General features: G+C 38.0%; 1 protein-coding gene across 5 annotated transcripts in view; it reads right to left on the bottom strand.

Annotated features, from left to right (window-relative positions):
* The window catches only part of TAB3 (TGF-beta activated kinase 1 (MAP3K7) binding protein 3), a 90,104-nt gene that overhangs the window by 8,951 nt on the left and 55,157 nt on the right, over positions 1–25,996 (bottom strand). For 3 of the 5 annotated variants that reach the window (XM_059384765.1, XM_059384764.1, XM_059384768.1), the window contains 5 exons: positions 21,378–21,569; positions 15,838–17,293; positions 14,819–14,979; positions 8,923–9,016; positions 5,996–6,079 (listed from right to left, as the gene is read on the bottom strand). In XM_059384765.1, the coding sequence (XP_059240748.1) occupies positions 5,996–6,079; positions 8,923–9,016; positions 14,819–14,979; positions 15,838–17,293; positions 21,378–21,479 (1,897 nt within the window). In that variant the 5' untranslated portion in view covers positions 21,480–21,569. The remainder of the gene's footprint in view (positions 1–5,995; positions 6,080–8,922; positions 9,017–14,818; positions 14,980–15,837; positions 17,294–21,377; positions 21,570–25,996) is intronic. The other 2 variants (XM_059384767.1, XM_059384769.1) reach the window with 2 other exon arrangements.

Below are 25,996 nucleotides of genomic sequence, written 5' to 3'. Positions count from 1 at the left end.
ACAGAACAGTGCTCTTAGAACTTCTTCCATCCTCTATAATTACTTGGATGCAATGCCTAATTTTACCAGTTTTCCCCCTTCCTAGTGCAAACTCAGTGACGGTAATTAAATGTAAGGGCAAAATGTGGAAGATGATACTTCAGCAACTGCCTTAGTAAGCAACAGTTATGAGAAAACCATGGGTTGAAAGTAAGTGATGTATAAGGTTAGCCAAAAAATCCATTAAATAATATAAAACTATAGTACATCATAATTAAAGAGTAGGATTAGCAGTAACTGAAAAAAATCAGAACTCAAAATAATGAATTTATTTCTATTAATTTATACATGGTTAGTAAGAAGTCCTTTCTTTGTAATTAAGACTTGGTATCATCTGCCCTTCAGAACCAAAGAATGATCTTCTATTTTCTGATTAGTTCTGAGCCCATATAAGCAATCCTCTAGTACGATCCACCTTTGGAAATCACTGCTCCAGAATTCTAAGCTTGGTACCTAGGTATGTAAACACACCATTATCAGAGTAAACAAAAGCAGAGTAAATGGTCTCCTTAGGCTCCAAAGAATAGTGTCAAGTTCTATTTCTTAAATTTGTAAAGCACTTTCATAGTGTCACATACTTACTCTCACAGACTCTTGTAACAGCCCTGTAAAATACACCAACTACTGGACTGATCACCTTTCTGGTGCACGGACTAGATCTGAACAAGGTCAGGAGGCCAAAACAACCCAGACATCAAGCTGTTGGACACCAAGGTCAATGCTCTCACCATTGTGTTACCAATGACAGCTTGGGGAGGCCTTGCTGGGTCAGCCAAGGAACTAACATGCACACTGCACTGCTTTAATACGAAGCTCAGTCCAAAAAGGTTTCTGGGTCTCCCTCTTTTTCCTTCTGTTTCTTTTCCTTACTCTCCCCTTTTCATTACCATACTTCAGACAAACATCCGCATTCCACTTGGATTTGCAGTTTACGTCTGTAATAACTCCAAGACATTTATTCTAACCAATAAATCAATCCTACCTGCTATTTATACTTTATCTTAAGTGATACTGCAAGAAAATCTACATTAAACTACATTAACTTTTTTTTAAAGAAGAGGCCAATTTAGTTTAAAAATCTGCAAATGCTTAGAAGAAAACAAATTTGACTTCATAGAGAAAATCAAATAGCTTTTAGAAATGTAATGAAAAGTCTTCTTAAGGAATTGCAGCATTAAGTTCTATTCATAAATAATACTATTTTATACTCTCCCCAACAGTATATATAATGAAGGCTCAATTACATTGCTATGGTAGAGATTCATTTATACTTAAGATATTAGTTCTCTACTCTACTCAAAACTGTTTATGTAGAAGATAAGCTGCTTGGGGCAGGAGTCATGTCTCAACTTCGTAGCATCAAGTGTCTATGCACATTATCCATCTACACACTGAGCATTTGCTCTATAATTTAAAAGCTGATCGCAACTGGAATTTAATTACAGCTAACTCTGAAGGACTAACCAATTATCAGCTTTAGCAAAATTTGTTTGAATTCAAAGTGCCTTTTTTTTGTATAAAACTATTTGTAGAGAGCCCAATGAAGCTTGATATTACAGCATCCTAATGATGCAAACAAACCCTGTACTATTCCTAACTGAGCTGAACACTAGCTCTCTACCTCAAACACGTGGTGCTGGTCTCAAAGACAGCAGGCAGAGTGACCGTCTGCCACACTGCTCTCACCACTGCTAGAACACGGATTATATGGGCTCCTGGCAGCTGATCTATTCCATTATAGATTCTATTCTCCTTTTACTACTTTGTGAGTTTTCAAGGTAAAACTTATACAATGAAATACACAAACCATGTGTTGCCATATGGAGTTCTGACAAATGCATGTATACCTGAATAATCCAAATCCTGATCCAGATATTATCATTAGCCTATAAAATCCTCCCACGCCCTTTCCCAGTTAATCCCCAACCTCTCCTCCCAGAGATAACAGCTGTCCTGTTTTTTTGACAGAAATACAGCTTATGAAATGCATGTAAACAATCATACCGAACACATTCTTTGCTGTTTTTCTTTCAGCATTATGTCCTTGAGGTTGGCCCATGTTGAGTTTAAAAATGCTGATTTGCACCACTCAGTGTATCAGTTTGCTTATCCATTCATCTGTTGATGGCCCCTTGGTATGTTCCCAAATTTTTGGTTATTTTGAATAAACATGTTATGAATCTTCTAACACAAGTCATTTTGTGGACACAGGCTTTAAATTCTTTTGGATAAATTTTTAGAAGGAGAACTGATGAGCTACAGGGCAAGCGAATGAATGTTTGGTTTTGTAAGAAATGGTCACACCATCTTAAACTTTTACCAGAAATGTGTAAGAATTCCACTGTTCTATGTTCTCATTAATGTTTCAAGCCATCGCTATTCAGGGATCTCAAGATTTTAATTTGCATTTTCTTAATGTCTATTCAAGTTGAGTGTTTTCATGTGCTTATTGGCCATTTACATATATATTTCTTTGTCAAGTGTCGACTCAAATGTTTCGACCTTTTAAAAACTGGACTGTCCTTTTATTACCGTGTTACAAAAGTTCTTTACAGATTCTAAAGACCAGTTTTTGGGTTTTTTTGACCATATGTGTTTACAAATATTTTTCCCCAGCCCCTGGTTTTCCTCTACACTTTCTTAATAGTGCCTCTTGATGAGCAGAAGAGTTAAATTTTAATGAAGGCTAAGGTACCAACTGTTCTGGGTCCCAAAAATTCTAAGCTAAACCTAAGATGCAAGGATATTTTATATTTTGCTCTGGAAGTTCTGTAATTTAGCTTCACACTTCAGTATGACCTACCTCAGATTTTTGTGTATAGTAGGAGGTAAGAATCAAAACTGGTAATTTTTCCATTTGGTTATCTAGTTCTTCCAGCACTGATTGCTACAATGACTTTCTCCATTGGTTACTTTAGTGGTTTTGTCAAGAATTTGGCAGTGTAAGAGAGGGTCTGTATCTGGGCTATTTATAAAGCTACAGTCGCTTCTCTATCTACTTTTTATCCCCATGCCAGTAACACACTGTGATGGCTACAGCTTTATAGTAAGTTCTAAGGTTAGTTAGGGCTAACACTTGCAACTTCATTCTTTTTACAGATGATTCTGGATACCCTACATACAAATCAGGGGAAAAAGTAAGTTTCCCAATTTTGATTTAACCGCAAACATGGTATATTACTCTAATTTATTTTGGCAACATTTTATAGTTTTCAGCATATACAGCTGGTCAGATTTATTCGTAAGTAGAACATGTTTTTTTGATAGTTTTGTTATTCTCTTTTTAATTTCATTCTTCAATTGTTTGCTAGTATATAAAAATATAGTTCTTGTATACCGACCTTCCATCCCAAGACCTTAAGTTCTTGTTTAGTATCCTTGGGTTATCTTTGCAAATAACCATGTTAGTTGGTGTGGCTGCTGACTTTAGTCAGATGCTTTCCTTGCATCTAGTAAAATAATCATGAGCTTTTCCTCCTTGATTGATAGTGCATTCCTGAGCTAAAACAAACATGATCATGATATATTATCCTTTCTATTTACCATGAATATTAAGGATTTTTTTTTTTTTTTTTTTTGCTTTAAGTGCAGGATTATTGATTTGAAATTCTATTTTCTTTGGGGGAACAGGGTGAGTAGGTAATCCTTATCAGGTTTTGAAATCAGGACTCTTGGGACGCCTGGGTGGCTCAGTGGGTTAAAGCCTCTGCCTTTGGCTCAAGTCATGATCTCAGGGTCCTGGGATGAAGCCCCACATCGAGCTCTCTGCTCAGCAGGGAGCCTGCTTCCCTTCCTCTCTGTCTGTCTCTCTGCCTACTTGTGATTTCTGTCTGTCAAATAAATAAATAAAATCTTAAAAAAAAATCAGGGCTCTGCTGATTCCATAAGACCCAAAAAAAGGGGAGGAGTTTGTTCCTCCCCTATTTTCTCAAAGACTGTGTAAGATTGGTAGGATCTCTTCCTTTAATGTGTTATAGTATACACCCACCAGTGCAGTCATCTAGGTTTGGAGTTTCCTTTGTGGGACAATTTTTGAGATAATGGATTCAATTTCTTAAACAGATATATGACTATTATTAGGTCCTATATCATCTCATTTTCAGTTTTGAGTAGATGCACCCATTCACATAAAGTGCTGAGTTTACATAAAGATGTTCACCACATTTTATTATTATTTTAACGGGTAACCCATCTTCTGGTTCTGATTTTGAGAAGTTGTGAATTTGTGTTCTTTCTAGATAGACATAATCAATATACTCTTAAGTTTTACTTATCTTTACATCTCTTTGACTTTGTTGTTCTTTCCTAGCTTAAGGAATTTTAGGTCACTGATTATATTAATCTTCAGGTCTTGTGTATCTACAAATTTCTTTGTACTCACTGCATAAACTCTGTGTAAGTAAAGAATCTGACCTTGCCTAAAGCAGGTCTAGTTTTAATCCCTAGTTCCTAGGAGATAACCACTAAAATCTTGAAAATTTCCCAAATGATTGGAGTTGTCTCTGTTATTTACAGTGGGCCCTTTGGACCATACCTGAGAGTTTATGCTAATGAGATGGCTCATGGTAGACACACTGCTCATCAACTGGGTAGTCTATCCCCAGATTAACAACTTTTCAACATACTCCCTTAAACAGGATGATTCTTTTATAACAGACCATGAAACAATTATGTGTTGGATTAGTAATAGGAAATACTTCTTTAGTAGACACTCGGGCAACATCAAGTTTAAAACCCCATGTATTATTATTTTTTTATTTGACAGAGAGAGATCACAAGCAGGCACAGAGGCAGGCAGAGAGAGAGGGGGGAAGCAGGCTCGAGCCCAGGACCCTGAAATCATGACCTGAGCAGAAGGCAGAGGCTTAACCCACTGAGCCACCCAGGCACCCCAAGCCCCATGTATTATTAATCCAAATGGTTAAAGTGGTCAGTGATACATAACTCTGTGACTTTCAGCTTGAAACGGCATATAATGTTGCCATAGTGCCAAATCTAATACTTGGAAGTCATCCACTAAGACTCTTATTTGTATTTTTAGGAATCATACTATTTTAAACGCAGATCTGATTAAACATCTATGGTGGTAGTATTACTGCACTGCAACCTATAAATTAAATACTTAAAATACACAGAAAACTGTTCAACTAAAATTTAGGTAACGAAATTTATATCTTACCTAAGAAGTAGTAACTTGTTTACTTGTTACTTTATAACAAGATTTTAACTTGTTTCACCCTTAAATTGCTTAAAGCAAAATGGATTAAGATACGAAATGCATACTTTAGCTCAGTCTTGAGAACTATACAAAAGAACATGAGCCTTAAGTAAGAATGGGACAGAAAAAATTTATCTAAATCCAATGACTCAAGATGTAAACTTAATTCAAGTTAATTTTTTAAGATACTGAAATGCCAATTAAACACTGATACATAAATATAAAAGAGAACAGATCCAAAAGTGATTCCTCCAAATCTTGGCTACAGAGGATTTATTTTGACCTTCATGAAAAAACACCTAGTCCCTATCTAGTTATTATGTTCACTTGTTGGGCACACAAGGATTCTTCTGCAACCTGCTAGTCTCAGATCTACTACAGATACAATTTAACATTCTAACGTAAGACCTTTTATGTTCTCATGATTTTATAAGAATTATCTTTTAGGATTACAGTTATTATAGAGGTAAGAAATTCTAATATTCGCTATATAATATATTCTTTAAGTTCTTTTTAAAAGATTAATTTGTATATTCCATTTAATTACCTATGACAGTAACTCCAGGAGTTACTAATTTTAGTGCTTTTTAAAGTATGGGCACAGTAGTATCAATATGGTTAATTTTTTAATACTGAACAAGTTAGCATCTCTAATAGAAATTTCTTCAGCTAAAGAGGTGAACTCTCAAAGAATTCTGATATTTATTTCTATGATGTTTATGGCATTTCCCTACTCACCTTTTTTAGATGGCTTGGGTGGTACAACTGGGCCAGGTTCTATGTTGTCATAAAAATTATTCATGGCTTTTGGATCAAAGTTTCCTATAAAGAAAATAAAATCACCATGCATTTAAGGCTTTCTCCTATTTGACTTTTTTGTTTAAAAATGTATAGAAATAAAATAGCTAAAATGGGAAACTGTGTTCTAGGGTTTCAAAACTCCTATCACCTTCCCACTGAAAATGTTTTTCTTGGTCCCTGTGAGAAAAGACTGCAAGCAAACTACCACAGCATTTTACCACTATCACTTGAAGGAATATTTTTCTAACTGCAAAGCTAGTCTCTTTCAGCAGGATTATGTACGTGGCACACTTTAGGTAGGTAAATGAGTAGGAGAAATTAAAGAAAGGCTAAACTATTTTCTAGTGTTTCCTTCATCTCATTCATAATTTACCTTAAAAAGTTATCCATTATGAATTTAACAGTGGAAGAAGTCAAACATACAAATTTACAAAAGACGAATGAAGTCAAACATATTAGCAGCAGCTCACAGATTTCAAGAAATGGAGAATACTGAATGTGGTCTAAAGATTTAACAAAGATGATAAGGTGCCAATTTCAGAATAATAAATACAATGATCCCTGAGAGTTTTGTCTTGCCACAAAATTTTCAACTCTCTTAAAAAGTTCACTCCCTGGCCTTGTGCCGATTTCAGTCTAAACTCCTGCCATGATGGCTCCAAGGTGGATTCTGATACAGTGGCAACCTTGGGTCCTACCTTCACTTCTGTGAACCCATCACTGTAACTGGCTTGTTCTGCACAATTCCAATTAAGCAATGTAACTACCGTGCTTACTAACAGTTCAAATATATTAGATGTTTTGATTTCTAGACATTATTCCCCCGCAAGTTTCCCTCACCAAAACCAACAATAAACCTGCATTTCAGCAATCCAAATAATGATCTGCATCTAGATCCATTCTCTCACTTCAAATTCACATTGGCATTCAGTATAAAATTTTTCCAGAGTGTGGAAGAGTAGAATTCAGTATAAAATGGACATATTTGGACCCCTTATGAAAGGAGATTTAGAAATACTTAAGCACCAAAAAGAGCTCTTTGTTGCCCAATGGAGACCAAAAACAGAGCTCTTTGCTTATAAAACTTTAATAGTGGTTCTTGTCCAGGTCCTATTACAAATGCTTTTAACCATTTGGAAGATAATGGAAGCCACAATGCTCTAAGATGTTGCATATGTATTTTTTCAATTACTTAAGTTACAGCTGATGTTTTAATTTCTAGATCTCCTAAGGCTGACTATAAATACTCTAACTGGTTGTTTGTGTGTTGTGCTTTAAAAAGCACCCAAGCAAAAACTGATGCGGTCTCCCAATACACTAACAATGATCTGTATCACCCGGCTATAACGCAGAGCTCCACTGCTTCAAGCTACAAGTCTGTAAAGGGACTACTTTGTGAAATGCCCAGGCTGCTCAACTTTCATATTCAAATTTGCTTCTATTCAGATTGTTCGGTATCTTTTAGGGTCCCAGGCTTCTACTATTAAAGTTAGCCCATTGCCATTTTTAGTTGAGATTTACTATATACTGTCAAAATAGAGTAGAAGCTCCCTTAGCTGCCATAATTGAAAACAATAAGTGGTGGTAATAGAGAGGCTGATTGAAACAGACCTTTCAAGAAAAACTACTTGTCAACTTCAAAGCTGGACAAAGACTTTTTTTTTTCACCACGTGTCCACTGAAGTTCTACACAGTCTTTCTTACATAAACATCCATGATGAGTTACAGAGGAAGTGGAAAACTTTTTTCTTATGTAAAGTTGCAGAAAATCAGCATTTCACGTTGTGTGGACCTGTAATTCAATCTGCTGCAAGCCCCCAATAGTGCTGGTGAAGCACAAAAGCAGCCCCAGACAATATGTGAACAAATGGGCATGACTACATTTGACTACAGCTACAAAAAGAACCAACAAGCTAGTTTGCTGAGCAAACAATTTTGTATTGTTTTGAGTAAGAAAACAGAATGCTCTTAGATTTTTGTGATTTATCCCCTGAACCCTTTGCTCAGACCACCCCCCAACCGTGCCTTTTTGTTGTTGTTTTTAAAGTAATTGGCCTTTGGGAGTTTTTTGGTAGAAAGAACAGCTCCTCCTGCATTCTTGTCAGCTTAATAAACATTAAATTACAGAAGCAGAGTAACTGGCATGTGCAAGTTAGCGAACAGGTACAACAAACTCTCACTGAGCAGACCGTTCAACCACTAGGAGTGACAGTACTTGAACACGCCAGCACGTGGTCCCTAGTCATCAGTGTGCAGCAGCTGCGGACAGCGTCAGAGTATTGTACAGGGGGAAATAAAGAACATCACTAACCTACGGAGCTTGGTAAGTGAAAGCTAAGAGAGCTTCTACTGTAGTACAAGTCTATAAGAGAGCCAAAACAAAAACAAAAAAAGCCAAAAAAAAAAAAAAAAAAACCTCCAAAAAGTCTGAGATACAGCTGGATGTTTTCATATGATAGATATAAAAAATGGCATATGGAATTTACTTTAAAAGTGAGAAATCTGGTGTTCTGATATGTGATTCCCTATTTTAACAGATACTTCTGATGATTACCATAACATCACTCTAGGAAGTTTTATAATTAAGACCCATCAATACAAAATATTCATAGTAAATGACTAGAACAAGAAAAATGCGGAGTAACCACTTAGAGCAGTCTAAATGACAAGAGCTTAATGATGGAACTGCCAAAGTAAAACTGTTTTTGATCCCCCAAATCTATGACCATGGAGTAGAAGGATCTCTTGAGTAGAATTATAATGGATAAAAACTATCTCTTAAACCTGTAAAACCAAAAATGATGGCTATTTAGCAGCTTAAATCACACTATTACTTATGGTTTACCAAATAATCAAGTCTATACCTCTAGATTGAAGGAGGTCAACTTCTTTCAGTGTACAGTCAACATTTATCTGGAGTTGTCTGTTCATGCTTCTCAATCTTGTCATTTCCTCAGGCTAGTAAGAAAGGACCCAAAATAGCAATTGTGGGAAAGTCATTATCAAGCCCAACATTTAAGAACTGCTATTCATATTAATAGGTCTGATTGGTCATTACCAACAATATGGCCTTAGTCCATAAGAGGGCATGTTAAGAAGTCCTAAACATTTAAAGGAACAATCAGGTAAAATGGGGACATCAGTATGGCCACATAAACACAAAATCTGCATAAAACGTGGCAAGATACAGTACTAGACTATGTTTTATCATACAAAATATCATTTTAATCACAGGGCACTAAAAATAATTTACTTCTACGCTTTCATGGTAAGGGAAACTATGAGAATCAATCTGTAAAACAAGCAATGTCCTTGATTTTAGTGCTGTCCAGGCTTGAAAAAACAATAATACTAAGTATCAGGCACTGTGTTTACCAGAGGTCTCATTCTTTCCTCAAAACATCTTTCAGGCAAGTACTAATATCCTTGTTAATTTATACATGAGGAAGCTGATGCACCCACAGTGCATATAATTTTCCCAAGGTTATAAAACACAATGATTGGTAAAACCAGGATTTACATCAAACAATCTATTACATGAAAATTTCACAAACAAATGGATCCCATTCTTCCTCCATATTTGTTTCCTTCTTCTTGACTTAGAGCCTGGTTTACCTATTCTTCGGCCTTTGAGGGGCACACACAAGACATCAAAATGTACAGAATGCCCTCTTCTTCAGTTAAATAAAGTTTTTTGGAAGTCTTTACATCCCCGGAACTTCTAGATTTTATATATATCTATATATCTATAGATATATAGATACACACACACACACGCATACACACACACACAATAACAAACAAAATTCACGTCTGAATTCCAAAGGCAGGGATACTGAAGCTTTCAGCACAGCCCAGATATTAACTCAGTTAGTTACTAATGTGCTTTCAACTACATGAAGTAAAAGATAAATATCTGCTGTGACAGAATAAAATCCTCTTCCATTAAAAACCTTTATTTTTCTACAAACTATGTTAGTTTAAGAGCAAAGAAAAAGGAGTAAAAAGGTTCTTAATTCACAATAATGCAAGCTCTTATGCTGTTAGGACACGTCATCAGAATAAATGGGACTGCCCCTTGCATTACTAAGTATGAAACATTTGAAATATGTGATAGAATACAGTAAGAGCTACAATTGCTTAGAATGCTATGAGAACACAAAAGTCATTTAGAACTATTTATTAGGGATTGCTTTCTTTTTCCTATTTGCAAAAGTATGGGACATTACCAAGTAAAATGCTTACACCTTGTCTGCCAGGCAACATTAAAAGGGTTTAAAATATACCTGAGCATTTATACTAAAAATAAAGGACTTGTCCAGAGGTTTCAAAGACGGCTATTGTCTTCCTAGGAATATGTAAAAGAATTCATTCTTTGTAGAGTCATAACAGAAAAATTCAGGACCTAGAGGAGTTGCTTCTTCCTATGTGGGGGGGGGGGGGGGGGGGGTTGGCCACAGAGGTCATAAAGAGTGAAGCTCCATAACTAAGTATGGAAGTACTGTAATACACTTTATATATAGTCTAGAGGCTACAGCACATTTGCTTATAACAAGAGATTTACTCAACAAAGTCATTTCCAAAGACAAGAGAACCACTCCAATTCACTAAAAGAATGGTATACCTATAAGATTCTTATGTCCTTTTTCATAGTTTCTGATTAAACCAAGGTCAAAAAAAATCTGAAAAGTCAGTACCATTCCCCAAAAAATACACTGTCTTTTCAGGGAGGAGGGGTTTCAAGATTGGCTGTAACTTAGATCTGTTTGTAAAAGAGCTGACATTTCAAAGTGAAAAACTCTTAAGCTTTTTCCAAAAAGGGGCAAAACTACCTTAAGTCAACTGAGCACTTGAAGAAGTTGTATCACAGAGACCCAGTCGAAGACCACTGGAGTTCGGTGGCTTGGCCTTAATTATGCATCTGAGACTAACAAACATCGGTTATTCCAGAAACCCATTTAGAATAAGACAAATGACAGGAAAAACTTGACTAAGGGGGTAAATGGCATCTCTTGCCTTAATCCAACCTTATTTATCTTTCAACGTGTAACTTAAATTTCCCTCTCCGCCATGAAACTGTCTCATCTTTGAACCCTATCAGCAAAAAGTTAACATTTCTATCTCAAAACACTGAAAGTACTTAATATCCTTAAACTGGCCAACATTTCTGATTTAATGTCAATTTACATGATCTTTTCTCTCTCACACACAAACACGTATCAGGTCACAGACACACATTTATCCTTTTACATAAAGATCTCTTTATGAGATGACCTCTTCGACAGCACTTAACAGTGCTTTGCAAATGGCAGATTAGGGCGATCTTCCACTTCTGCCCTCCTTAGATTACTGCACTGGTGCTCTGAGCTTCTACAGCTGGCAACAAATGTGCATTCAGTTTCCTGAAGCATGCACATTTCTTAGTACACTGCTTGATAAAGAAATGTTAAAACCTGAAGGTAGAAATATGTGCTTAGTAGCAAAACAATAGTCCATTCTCTATCACGTAATCCCACACGTGAGTGGGACAAAGATAAAGACAGCCATTTTACTGAAAACCTAACTCCATGCCAGGCACTTTACATATATTGCTTTTATCTTGACAACAATATTAAAATATATTTAACAGAATTCCCTTTTATAGATAGGGAAAATCAAATGCAGATAACTTAGATATAGTCAGTGATTGCCAGAACTATTCTGCCTCCAGAGCCTATGTGAGCACTTTTTTTTTAAGATTTATTTATTTTGGGGGGCACCTGGGTGGTTCAGTGGGTTAAGCCTCTGCCTTTAGCTCAGGTCATGATCCCAGGGTCCTGGGATCGAGTCCCGCATCAGGCTCTCTGCTCAGCAGGGAGACTCCATCCCACTCTCTCTCTCTGCCTGCCTCTCTGCCTACTTGTAATCTCTCTCTCTGTGTCAAATAAATAAATAAAATCTTTAAAAAAACATTTATTTATTTTAGAGAGCACAAGTGAGAGAGATTGGGGGAGAGGGGACAAAGAAGAGGAAGAAAGATAATCTCCAGCACATTACTCAGTAAGCATGGAGCCCAATGTGGAGCTTGATTCCATGACCCTGAGATCATGATTTGAGCAGAAAGGAAAATCCAGCTGCTTAACTGACTGAGCCACTCAGGTGCCCCTTATATGGGCAGTCTTTACAAGGATGTCATGGTGACTCGAATGAGCCTCTTTCAACAAAAAGGAATTCTGACAAAATGCTTTACTTCTGGATTAATTTCCTACATAATATACATACGTTATGCATATTCCTGGAGTTAAATCAAAATTTTGCAAAATGGTTCAGGGGTGTGTGTGTGTGTGTGTGTGTGTGTGTGTATCTTAAATAGGATTTTCCAGTGTTGTCCAACCAACACTGGTAAGAATACTTACTATTTGTTGAGGATTACATATATTGATTATGTATAATATTATTTAATCCCATGAGATGGGCACTTGAAGATATTACAGGTAAAAAAACAAGCAGAGAAAGTTACTTCTCCAAGGATATATGAGTAGCAGGAGGAGGAGTCAAATTCACACCCGATAGAGAGGCACTGTCTGAACCTCCATGTAGAATTGTCCCTCAGCCATAGCTAATAGTCCCTCACTTTACTCTAGGCCTGGCAGCAGAAACACAAGGCAATCACACAAATTTCTCATCCCTTAAATATTGTCAGCAATATGGGCTACCAATTTCTGAAGCTGGATGATGGCTACACAGGGGGTTCATTCTACTCTTTTTCTTTTTTTAAGTAACTCATCAATAAAGATGCTCATCTAAAATCTGGATTTTGTTGAAGCACTAACCTATGTTACCTTTGACAGTTCTTTACTTTCCAAAACAACAACAAAAACCAATAGGGTTTATTTCAGCAGGAATTACCACACAGCAAGAGGTCACTAAACAAAACTTATTTAGTTATGTTAGGGAAATGACTTTTATGTTAACAAAATCTGCTCATGCTCCATAAGTACCTAAAAGACTCCAAAGTGCCCAACCACCAGGATAGATTCCTCTGTGGGTTATGTTCTTCAATACCACCCCCAATCGAAGAATTCAATTAAGATTTCAAGTGGAGAAAACACTAAGAAAGTTATTACCTTTCAGTTAATGAGAGCTTTATAATTTTCTTAGTGCTTTAAGTAAAACCCTCCCTCCTTCTTGGTTCTAATACTGACTATACTTAGGAATTTTGTCAGTATTAGAAAAAATTTCATTAAATTACTAAATATGCCTCTTTATCAATAATCAGTATCAATAATTTCCTTCTGAAAAATTCCACTGGTTCCCCATTACCAGCAGAAGTTCAAACACTTCACCCTCAAGGTCTAAACCGCAATTGACAGGTGCACATTTACCTGTTAGGACACCAGAAATTTCAGCTTAAGTGTAAGACCTGTATTTGCTGCCTCCTGAAAGTCTGTCTCTGCCTTAACTTCGCACTTTTGTTACCTCTATGTTCTTTCCCTCTTTTCTCTTTTGTTTTCCCTTCTAAAATGCTCTCCCCTTTCCTCTCTCCCTCTACAGCAACACTATATGTAGACCAGTGGGTCCTCACCCTCTTCCCCTCCATTCTATTAACCTTAACAAAAATCAGAAACTCCAGAAACTGGAGACATGCTTCCAGACTGCACCTGACTTCAGGAGTTCACAGGCTGCCTTTGAAGCCATGACCTTCCATTAAAAACCTATCTATGAAGGCAGAGCTGCAGACATGCTGCTCTTCTCCAAACCTGTAAATGCTGAGAAATTACTCTCCGCTGAAAGAGATCAGGAAAATAAGGAATGGCTCCAAGGACAAAGTAGAGTAAGGTGAAGCCCTGAAGCATACACAGGACTTAGCCATGAAGAGCTTCAGAAGGGCACTCCAGCAGAAGTGCACTGAGTACATACACAGACCAGTTGACATTCGAGTCCTCTCATTACCCGTGAGCACTACCAGCACCTACCACACCGAATTCTAAGTATCTGCCCACGGATCTATTTCTCTCACTAGCACGTACGCACCAAGAACCTAGCTTGGTGCATACATACAGACCACATGCATAAACTCAACAAGGGCTGCACGAATGACTATCAGATCACAGAAAGCTTGTACTTCCATCACAAGATTCTAGGAGACTGGTTTTAAAACGTTCTGAATAGTTTAACATTTTTTAGAACTCGTAAACCGTACTTAAAATGTTATGAATATATTATCCAAATCTTTTCATTAGGGCAGTTACTATTAGGACTGCTGTCAGTATGGTTACCTTAGCTCTTACCTTATTTACACTTAATAAAATTGCTCTGCCTTATAATGCTCTATGGTGCACACTTTCCCAGATTCATACTGACACTGTTCTAATGCATTTGAATCGACATACTTGAGAAAATAACTTTTAAATCTTTGGAATTTATACGTATAGTATATGCTTAAAAGAATAAAATGAACAGATGAGAAAAAAATATAAAATGCTTGGGGAGGGTGTACCTCTCTATTTTGACAGAGAGCAATTCATAGTAAATGAGACGCCATACCTCTGTTAGAAAGTCAGTCATTTGAAAATACTGATGAACCTATGGAATTCATACATGTGAGAAGAAATAAAAGCACCGAATTATTCGGAAGAGAACTACTGAAGGCAAAAGTCTCTCATCCATTGTTTAAAATATGGAAAGACCCTGTCAGGAACAGAACATCAAAGAAGAACACATGCCCCAGACAGCCATCACGCCCATCTTCCTGGCCACACAGGCCAACAGAGGACTTACCGTGGGGATTGCAGTGGTGCAGCTGACCCTTCGGAGCCGTCTCTGCATCAGGTCATGCTCCATCCCGTTCACTTCAGCCTTCAACCGCTCTAGCTCCTCTTTCTCAAGTTTCAACTGCTTTGCTAACCTCTCCATCCTTGCTCGCTGATGTAACAGCAAGGCTATAGTGTTACAGATAGAGTCATTGCAGAGGGTAACATTGAACAAGTGACTGGGAAATTTCTATATGCACTGCTAGTGCATAAAATACTCAAAAGAAACCCTGTCCTCCATTCTGAGCTGGCATTTACTCTTGTGTCTTGCTAATGTTATTAAGCTTTAATTTGGCTCTTGGAACTCCTGCCAAAATGACATCATCCATATGTCCGTCTTGCTCTGTTGACCTTCGTTTCCCTAACCTAAGATTTTTTAACTATACCTGTGTGGTTTTTAAACAGGTTCAATACCAGACATATCGAACCATAATTATAATTACTACTCCTCTTACACAATGAAAGAATATTAAATTCTCAGATACCTTGAAACCTGGATAGACTTTTAAAAAATTCCATCCTCCCTTTAATTACGTCCACTATTAACTAATCCAACATTAGTCTTCACCACCAATCCCACTTATAAATATGTATCACTTATAAATATTACACCCCCTAGGCCAGTCTCGTTAGAAAAGATTCAAATTTCTTAACCTTGATAAACATTAGCCCACCCATTATGAATCTCCAATTCTGTAGTTTGTTTTTTGACAGTATCACTTTCATTTGTCTATGTTTTTGTCCCAATGAATGTTCTTCCTAAAAACAGCCTTATTAGATCACTATTTTCAAATTTTAAAACAAAACCTATAGAGAACTCTGAAGCACTGACACTATTTTTGTCTCAGCCTATTCTTGGTAGCAATGCTACTGTGAACTACTGAATAAATCCTAACCATTTCATTAAAACTAAACAGCTAATATAAATTTATTTTGAAAAAGCCACCTCACTACAAAGATTAAATTTCATAAAAGGGCTAAAATTACCTTGTGTATAGGCATAGTCATCTGATCCAGAACTAGAACTCCTCTGGTATTTATGACTTCCCTTTTCTCCCCCAGAGCCTGGTACCACTGAAATAGGCTGAATAGGTTCTGGGGCTGCAGAACGTTCTTCTTGGTCCACTAAATTTAAAAGATTTTCAGTCGTCGCTCGACCTACAGTAATTTTAAAAACTGTAGTTGGGTTTGGTATCACTCGAGGAGATGGCGACGGAGCACATGAAGGTCCAGTGGGCTGTGTATATGTAATATACACAGGATTAACATTAAATGGAGGTTTTGGTTGATTGGATATTCCTCTTGAAGGAGAACTTGAAGGTGGTGTGGTGGCTGTGTACAGGGAGTGCTGATTCCGTGGAGATGGTTGATTACTGATAGGTGAAGGACTCCTGTTCATTGCTGTCCCAGGTCTTTGAGAGGGTTCTACTGTAATTTCTATCTTCTTCATGGATCCTTTGGGTAAGCTAGATGTTGTGTATGGGAGATAAGCTACTGAATGGCTTCCCTGCTTCTGATAGCTGGGAGGTCCTTGTTGATACGGATGCGGTGGAGTAGTTGAAGGACTAGGGGGCATAAAGACGTGGGAACTTGGGTGGCCCAACTGGGAAGGCTGCACCTGATGCTGTGGAGAGCTGAAGGGTGAAGGACACTGAGAAGGAGGTGGCGAATGGTAAGCAGGTTGAGGAATCTGCTGTTGTTTGGGAGAATACTGAGAAGGTTGATAGTTCTGTTGATGTGGATAAACAGGTAAAGGACGTTGGCTATAATGAGGCACTGGGCCCTGTGGTGAGGACTGCCATGGTGTAGTCTGAGGAGTTTGTCTTCCTGATGAACTCTGAGATGTCTGTCTAATATAAATAGAACCAGGAGACCCATAGAGATTGCTTGGAATTTGTGGAAGAATTTGTAAAGCTCTTGGTACAGTCTGTCCAGAAGGGAGGTTCTGGGACACTGTAACAGTAATCGGATTTGTACTATACCGAGGTATGTGCATGTACGAAGGAGGTGGCGGCGGTGAAGGCCCTTGCATAGCAGATGGATTCATTCCTGTGGGCATGGAAGACGGCTGCTGAGGTGGCTGTGAAGGAGGAGTAGCTGCACTTCTGTTCTGTTCATTCATAAAAAATGGATTGTAGTTCGGAGTAGCAGCCACAACAGCTGGAGCGGAGTGTGGTTCCTGAACTAAACATATCAGCTGTTTACTCGCTGCATGCTGTGGATCAATATGTCCATCACTTGAGCTGTGTACCAGTGTTCGACCCCCATTAAGTTGTGCCCCATCTCCTGGGTGGTAGCTACTCGGAGAATGGATACCCAGATTAATATGCAAAAGGCGATTTCTATTCATCCTGTTGTCATCTGGACTGTGGTATTCCATATATAAGTATTTGCTACTCTCCTGGGAGAGGGCTCGGCAACAGGCTTCAAGATTGTTGTTGTTCTAGGGGAGAAAAGTGGTAACATTAACAATGACAAAATGAACAAATCCTAAAAGAAGTCAAGCATTGCAGGTTATGCAAATACGACTGTCATAAAATAAGTAGAGAATGGCATTTTAAGCACAAACAACTTCAGAGTCATCTACCCTGTCAAGGAGATCCCAAACAATTCATACTGTTTCACAGACATTTAGTTCCTATGACTAGTACTCCCGCTACTGCTACAGAAATGGAAAGCACCCACTAATGAACACGGTGACTCAACTCCACGTTGTCGGAGTCCAAATCCAGGACTTACTTTAGGTCTGATGCTTTTCAACAAATTAACATGTTGGGCCAATCTTGGAGTCACCATAACTGCTCAGAATACACCAGTTTAAAACCAGAAAACATGAAAATAGTCATGCTTTAGTTTTTGAAAGGTAGTGGAACCACAAAAGGAGAAAAATTATAACAAAATTCCTAGAGTCAAAACAATAAAAATTCTAAAGCAGCCTTTTCTTTTCATCAAATTTATCCCTATAGAACTTCAACTATCCTTAGGAAAGATGAAGCTAACCAAAGAAATCAGTAAAAACAAGCACACATTTTTGAACTATGGTTCCAGAACTGCCAAAGTTAAGGCTATTTAACAGAAAACCAAGTCTCGACTGCCTCAGTGAAATTCATTCACACTCCCACAGACACACATTTTCTACCCACTGAAAAGTAGGTTGGTCAACTTTCACAAGCATTGTAGGATCTGAATTTTTTGAGTCACTATACACACACTTAGTGATGGTATTACCAAAGTGACATTTTAGACATTCTGACAATAATGTAACTAATGAAGGAGGTTCGTCTTTTTTTAATTTGAAAATATAATGTAGTTTTCCATTAAAATACGAAATTCTCAACTATTTTATTAGCCTAAAGCACTATTATCCATTGCCTTTGGAATAATAAAATTTCTCAATTTCTATGACTTTCTCTGTAGTTCATAAATACACAGATACGCACATACATACCTACTACTGCATACTGATTTTAGGAAAAAGCACATTTTATACAAAAATGAAAGGAAACACTTTTACTTCTGCTGAGAAGCAAATAAGGTTAAACCTAAAACAGAACATACAATGCTGTAATTTTAGAGCTGGAAACGTTTAGGGTTCATCTATTCCAAATCAACTCATTTACAGATGAGGAAAGGGACACATGGCTTGAGAACAAGCACTTAACTAGTTAACAGGAGAGCCAGTTCTAGATTCTCAGTCTCCTAACTCCTTAATTTCAAGGGAGAGGATGTTAGGCTAAAAGTAAGTAACTATATTAAAGCTCATGAAGTAAACAAAGATTCAGTTAAACAAACCTTTACAAAATGAATTCTTAGAAATTTAAAGAACTGGCTTCATCAAAAGTCCATACATAACTTCTATCTGTTTCCTTATATAAAGCTGTGATACTAAAATTCTGAGCCCTAGAGAAAAGTAACTATCAAAATTTAAGAAGAAAATTATTTTTAAAAAAAGAAGAAAATTATTAAAACTCAAGAGTATGGCCTTTTTTAAAAAATCCTGTTTGAAAATCACTGTGCTAAAGAGATGAGAAGCTCAGTATTAAGCAAATTTGGATCCGAAGGGTTCCAACTGATTGCCTACTAAAAATGTCACTGACAGGTAACTGAAAGAAAAAAATATGAAAAGTGAAAATAAAGTATGTCTGCAAATGGAATAAAAGGAGAACAAAATTTAGCCCATTTTATGAGCAACCCATTTGGGTTGCTCAGTGGGTTAAAGCCTCTGCCTTCGCCTCATGTCATGATCCCAGGATCTTCGGATCGAGTCTGCTTCCCCCTCTATCTCTGCCTGACACTCTGCCTACTTGTGATCTCTATAGGTCCCTATAGTTCTATCCCTATAGAACTATCCCTAACTAGGGATAAACTATTCCTAACTAGGGAAAAATTTGGTGAAAATTAAAAAAAAATAGCCCATTTATATGAAACCTAAAGCAGTCATGGATACTTCACTATTTGACAACTGTAGTAATGCTGCTGAAATTTCATGTTTTCTACAGTGAATTAGGGAGCCTGAACAGTATCCTCACAAATAGGACCCAAATTCACAATGATACAAAGTTGCTTTGTCAGCCTATTCAAATGCATGTCTACAGTGACAAGGTAAGTAAATTTTCCTATGAAGAAAAAATTTTAAAAAGATTTCTTTATGAAATCATTTTTAAATACCACTGAAACAGATTCAAATGTGATCTTTAACCTGCAGAATGCCTTCAAAAGAAAAAAAAATGGATACAAAATTTATCAAATAGTAAATCCAAATAAATAAAACAAAATTACTTAGTTGGATAAAGTGGTGAGAATTATTTTTTCTTTTCCTTTTTTTTTTTAAAGTAGGCTCCATGTCCAGTGTGGGGCTTGAACTTATGACCCTGAGATCAAGAGCTGGATGCTCTATGGACTGAGCCAGCCAGGTGCCCTAAGAGGTTAGAATTAAAACAAACAAACAAACAAACAAACAAACAAAAACCATATATAAACTCTTGAAAAGACCTAGGCAAAAAAGCATCATACTCCTAAAAAGTGACCCTAAATTGAGAGATGATATCTGGCTCAGAGAGAGAGGCTTTAAAACTTATATATTAAATGTCAACTACTGAGTCTTTAAATGCAAACAGCAAAACTTTTCAGTGCCACTCAAAGGTAAGTCTCTATGCCAACAGACTCCTATTAATCCCAAAGGAACAAGGAAGAGGAAGACTTGAGTCAATGTCAATTAGCAATAAATGTTCATTAAGCTGAATTTAAAGTTCATTCCTTCAGTAAAGTTCATTCCTTCAGTTTAGTGTGATAAAGACACTAAGCCATGAAAAAATACAGGTAATAAAAGGATAAATTAAATTTGAAAAAACAAAGAGTTGGGGGATAGGTGGTGAGGACAGGTAAGGAAGGCAATTGCTAGGAAATGGATTTAACTAAAAGCCTCACTCATGCTTGGTTTTACTCCCTTGGGAAGCACCTTTTCTCTACCAGAGACCAAAATGTGGCTAAAGTCAAGAATGGAAATTCACAGTGGGAATGTGTGTTGGAAAAAACAAAAGCAAGCTGTAATACAAAAACTGTAACCCCAAAGGCCTAAACGTAGTAGAAGGGCTAGGAAGCACCTCTTTTACCACAATTGTTCTGTGAGTCTCTATTTGCAATTAAACTCCGCAGTATATAGGCTTAGGTGATAAGCTGAGCCACTCACACTGCAGTAAGGTAGAGTCTGCATATGATGCAATAAGGCAGAATTCAAACCGACAATGTGTGAGGAAGTCCAGTGGACAAAAGTACTGTACCAAAAGTGAACCAAACAGGGAAATGCTGTAACCCAAAACACATGGAGATCCTGTGGAGGATGATGCAAAATTCAACAAGGGGAGTATTAGGCCGGTTTCTCTCTTATCCCTTGAATGGGAAAACACATTCTATCCAATTTAAAGATACATTTCAATATAAGACAACAAAATAAAAGAAATATGATTAAACTAGACAAAGTGGCCTTACACTTAAAATCACCTGTTAGTAAGCATTTATTAACTAGAAAAACAGTAAGAAAGGGAATGGACTCTCTATAGACTTTAAAAAACTGGCTCAAAAGTATAGCCAAAAAGTTAGAATGATAAATCTGAGATTCAAAATTCAAATCTAAGAATTTGGGGAGTGATCAACCAACTCCAAAACTGTAAAAGGTGGAATCTGAACATAATCAGTTTTTGTTTTGCTACAGGCCTTTTTTTCCCCCTCTAAATCAGTGGTTCTCAGTAGGGTAGGTTTTGCCTCCCATAAGACATTTAGCAATGTGTGGAGACATTTTTGGTTGTCACAACTGCAAGAGTGCCATTGGCATCTAGTGGTAGAGACCAGGAATGCTGCTAAACAGCCTACAATGTACACGGCAGGGCCCCACAACAAAGATAACCCAGGCCAAAATGTCAATAGCACCAAGGCTGAGAATTCCTGCTCTAAATATCTCCCACTGCCCTCCACAAAGACAAGAAAACTTAAGGAGAACTGTAGCTTAATATCACTATCAGGTAATCTACCTGTAACATGCACTGAGACACAACACCCTCTGGAATCTCCGGGAAACGCTGTCGGAGGTCATGGAGAACCTGCATGTCAAGCTGTGGAGTGCTCTGCGCCATGCCAGAACAAATAGTGGTCAAGTATCGCTTAGGAAATTGACGCTAACCAGCCTTCCGATAGTAGTGATCTTCCAACACCGCATTCATTTTCTATTAAAAGAAATCAAAGTTAATCACTGTGTTGTCCACCTAAAACTCTTGTAACATTGTGTGTCAACAATACCTCAATAAAATATGGTTGAATTTAATTACATATTTCACATCATTCAAATAGCAACGGTCACTGTGTTAAAATGGCGAGTCGTAAAATTGACAAACTCAATTTAGCCAGACTTTTCTGATCACTGGTTCAGAAACAAAAAAAGCCAAAAGACATCCCCAAAACTTCAGTTTCAGTTTAATGCTTAAAAAAAAAAAATAAAGCACCAGCTAGATTAAAACTACAGAGTATTACTATTTTGGCAACCTTATCTCACTAGCCTTGAGAAATGCTACTTGTGTATAATCACTCAGGTTTTCCCAAGGGCTATCACATCACTCCCCAGAGCAGAGAAGTCATTTTGATGTCTAAAGTAATAAGAAAACAAGGACTTGATGATAACACCACAAAGAATTACCTCTCCTGTCTGTTTTACGTTCTACTTGTACTTTGAGACCAAAAGATTTGGATTTGAAGTATGAGTAAAGGAAACCCAAAGTCTAAAGGAAATAACTTAGCAAACGCAAATGGAAATGAAGACTCCTTTGTTTTTAATGATGATGCTTTTCAGGAGGGGAGGTGGGTGGGGGGATGGGCTAAATGCGTAGTGGGCATTAAGGAAGGCACTTGTGATGAGCACTGGTGTTGTATGTTAAGGGATGGATCACTAAATTCTACTCCTGAAACCAATACTACACTACATGTTAACTAACTTGAATTTAAATAAAATCTTGGAAGAAAAAATTAACTAAAAAGACGCTGCTGCTGGCCCATCATCTGCCAGACCTAAACAGCTGGGCTTTCACTTATTTTCTAATGCCACTGGCAGAGGTGCTACGATGGCAGGATTTAAGGGTACAGTTTGAGTGGAAAAAATTAACATCAAATCTCACTGGCACTACTCAAGCTGAGCGCCCATATATAAAAAGGCAACTAGTGAAATAACAATTCATAAATTAACTGGCAGCATCAAGAATCAATGAACTGGGGGCGCCTGGGTGGCTCAGTGGGTTAAGCCTCTGCCTTCCGCTTGGGTCATGATCCCAGGTGCTGGGATTGAGCCCCGAATCAGGCTCTCTGCTCAGCGAGGAGCCTGCTTCCTCCTCTCTCTGGGCCTGCCTCTCTGCCTCCTTGTGATCTCTCTCTCTGTCCAATAAATAAATAAAATATTTAAAAAAAAATCAACGAACTGATACATGTTTTAATACAGTTGACCTCTGAATGACACAGTGGTTATGGACACCAACCCCAGAGCATTCAAAAATCCGTATTTAACGGGGCACCTGGGTGGCTCAGTGGGTTAAAGCCTCTGCCTTCGGCTCAGGTCATGATCCCAGGGTCCTGGGATCGAGCCCCACATCGGGCTCTCGGCTCCGCAGGGAGCCTGCTTCCTCCCCTCTCTCTCTCTGCCTGCCTCTCTGCCTACTTGTGATTTCTCTCTCTCTGTCAAATAAATAAAATCTTTTAAAAAAATCCGTATTTAACTTTTTTTTTAATATTTTGTTTATGTATTTAACAGACAGACATCACAAGTAGGCAGAGAGGCAGGCAGAGAGAGAGGGGGGAAGCAGGATCCCTGCCGAGGAGAGAGCCCAATGCAGGGCTCGATCCCAGGACCCTGGGATCATGATCTGAGCCGAAGGCAGAGGCTTTAACCCACTGAGCCACCCAGGTGCCCCCGTATTTAACTTTTGACTCCCCCCAAAACTTAACTACTAATAGCCGACTGCTAATCTTACTGATAACATAAACAGTCATATTAATCAAATTAATCATTAATAACATTAATCAATATGCATTTTGTATTGGAAATGACATATTATATACTCTACACTTACAATAGAGTAAAAACTAGAGAAAAATGTTAAGAAAATCATAAGGAAGAAAAAAACATTTATAGCACTGACTGTATTTATTTTAAAAAATCTGCATAAAATCTGCAATAATCTCCCTCTCTGCCTACTTGTGATCTCTGTCAAATAAATAAAAAAATATTTTTAAAAAATCTGCATGTTAAGTAGACCTATGTTTCAACCTATGTTGCTCAAGGGTTCAACTACATATATTTCCCATTTTTTTAAAGGGGAAAAACGTAGTGTATACCATACAATCCCATAATTTCTGCTGTGTTCACTCACTAGATGGTCAAATATTTTTAAGTATGCGAAGTAAACACCTGCATCATCTTAAGAGGCATGGAAACCACAATTTTAAGCTACATGGTCTAAAGAACACACATAAGGAAGGGCCATTCCACAGCAAATCTTCTTTATCTTGCAAATAAGCCCTGAAACTTTAAATCATGCCATTACTTGGGGGCAATGTAGAGAACTACAATCAGTATTTCAAAAATCAAAAATGTTCGGATGGGTCTAAGAAGTCAGTATAGGTAGACCCTGAACTTATCTCTTCCCATGGACACACCAAATTTACGCCTATATATAGATCAATTCCTCCTGAAGAGTGGGGGGCTGACAGAACACCTTCTGCACAATACAAGGCTAGGGGGACCTCAATCAGAACAGCAAAAGAGACGCCTGGTAACAAGGGCAACTCCACCTTGACGCCACAAATTGCAATAATGGAAGGTATCACTGACAGATACATGTGCAGATTCACCTGCCCAGGGCACAGAAAATAAGCTGCAGCTTAAAGGGTAACCAGAGACGTGCCTGGATGGCTCAATCGTTGGGCGTCGGCTTTCGGGTCAGGCCATGATCCCCGGGTTCCTGGGATGGAGTTCCACATCAGGCTCTCTGCTCTGCAGGGAGCCTGCTTCTCCCTCTCCCACTCCCCCTGCTCGTGCTTCCTCTCTCTGTCAAATAAAAGTCTTTTTCTAAAAATAAATAAATGAAATAAAGGGTAACTAGACTATAAGTGAAGGAAAACAATTTATTAACCCCAGAACATCCACCAAACAGTGGAGTAACTACAGGAACTCTCCCTGGGGACAGAGGTGCTGTGACTGCCACAGTTGACCTTCCCCCTCCCACGAGACAGGAGCAAGGACTGGTGTCCTAGCAGCCTGCCACTTCGGCTAGTTCTGGGCTCCAAGCACATACCAGCTCCAACCATCCAAGCAGGGTGGCCCCAGGATGGCGCTCACCAGGGCACACCTCACCTATATCCAATACGGCTCCAGTAGTATCACAAAAGAGGTACAGGGCAAAGCGCCCTGAGACACCTACATCCACGCCAGGTTGTGCTTCAGTTTTCCATTAGGGCAGCCACACTGTGGAGTGCCCCAGGACCCAGAGACCCATGGATTATAGCCCCACACAGCCAGCTACCCAAACGTGTGAGGAACACACAGTCTACATAGAGGATGTGTCTACACAAGGCCACTCTTCTAAGACCAGGAGAGGTGGCTCTTTCACTTCATTCATAGAAATAAACACAGAAAATCAGATTTTAAAAAGGGACAGAGGAATATGCTTATAAGACAAAATAAAGAAAATAACTAAATAACTAAAGAAAATAACTAAACCAAAATGACATAAGTCATCTACCTGACAAATATTTCAAAGTAATGATCAAAAAGTTGCTTGCCAGACTTGAGAGAAGAGATGAATTCACTAAGAACATCAACAAAAACACAATGTTTTTTGGAAAAAAAAAAAAAATATGGGGTGCCTGGGTGGCTCAGGCATTAAACATCTCCCTTCAGCTCAGGTCATGATCCCTGGGATCAAGCCCTGTGTCGGGCTCCCTGCTCAGTGGGAAGTCTGTTCTCCTTCTCCCACTCCTCCTGCTTGTGTTCCCTCTCTCTCTCTCTCTGTCAAATAAATAAATAAATAAATTTTTAAAAAAATCAAAAAAACATTTTTAAAATCTGAGGTAAAAAGACTAAAATAACTGAAATAAAAAATATACCTGAAGTACTCAACAGGAGATTAAAGGATGCAGAAGAACAGAAGAGCACTCCAGAAAACAGGTAAGAAAAAACATTCAAGCTAAACACCAAAACAAAAAGGAATTTTTAAAAAATGAAGATGGTTAAGGGACCTCTGTGACAACATCACGCAAATTAACATTCCCAGGGTATGGATCTCAGAAGGAGCTAAGAGAGAAAGGGGAAGAAATAATAGAAAGAAATAATAGCTGAAAACTTCCCTAACGTAGGGAATGAAAGAGATATCCAGGTTCAAGAAGCAGAGAGCCCCAAATAAGATGAACCCAAAAAAGGCCCAAACCAAAACATGTTATAATTAAAATGTCAAAGATTAAAGATAATGAGAAGATCTTAAAAGCAGCAGGAGGAAACCAAACAGTCATCCACAACAAAAAAACCCATGAGGAGGGACGGCTGGGTGGCTCAGTTGGTTATGCCGCTGCCTTCGGCTCAGGTCATGATCCCAGGGTCCTGGGATCGAGTCCC

Source organism: Mustela nigripes, chromosome X (assembly GCF_022355385.1).
Source record: "Mustela nigripes isolate SB6536 chromosome X, MUSNIG.SB6536, whole genome shotgun sequence".
NCBI lineage: Eukaryota > Metazoa > Chordata > Mammalia > Carnivora > Mustelidae > Mustela > Mustela nigripes.
This window is presented reverse-complemented; position numbering and strand designations above follow the sequence as displayed.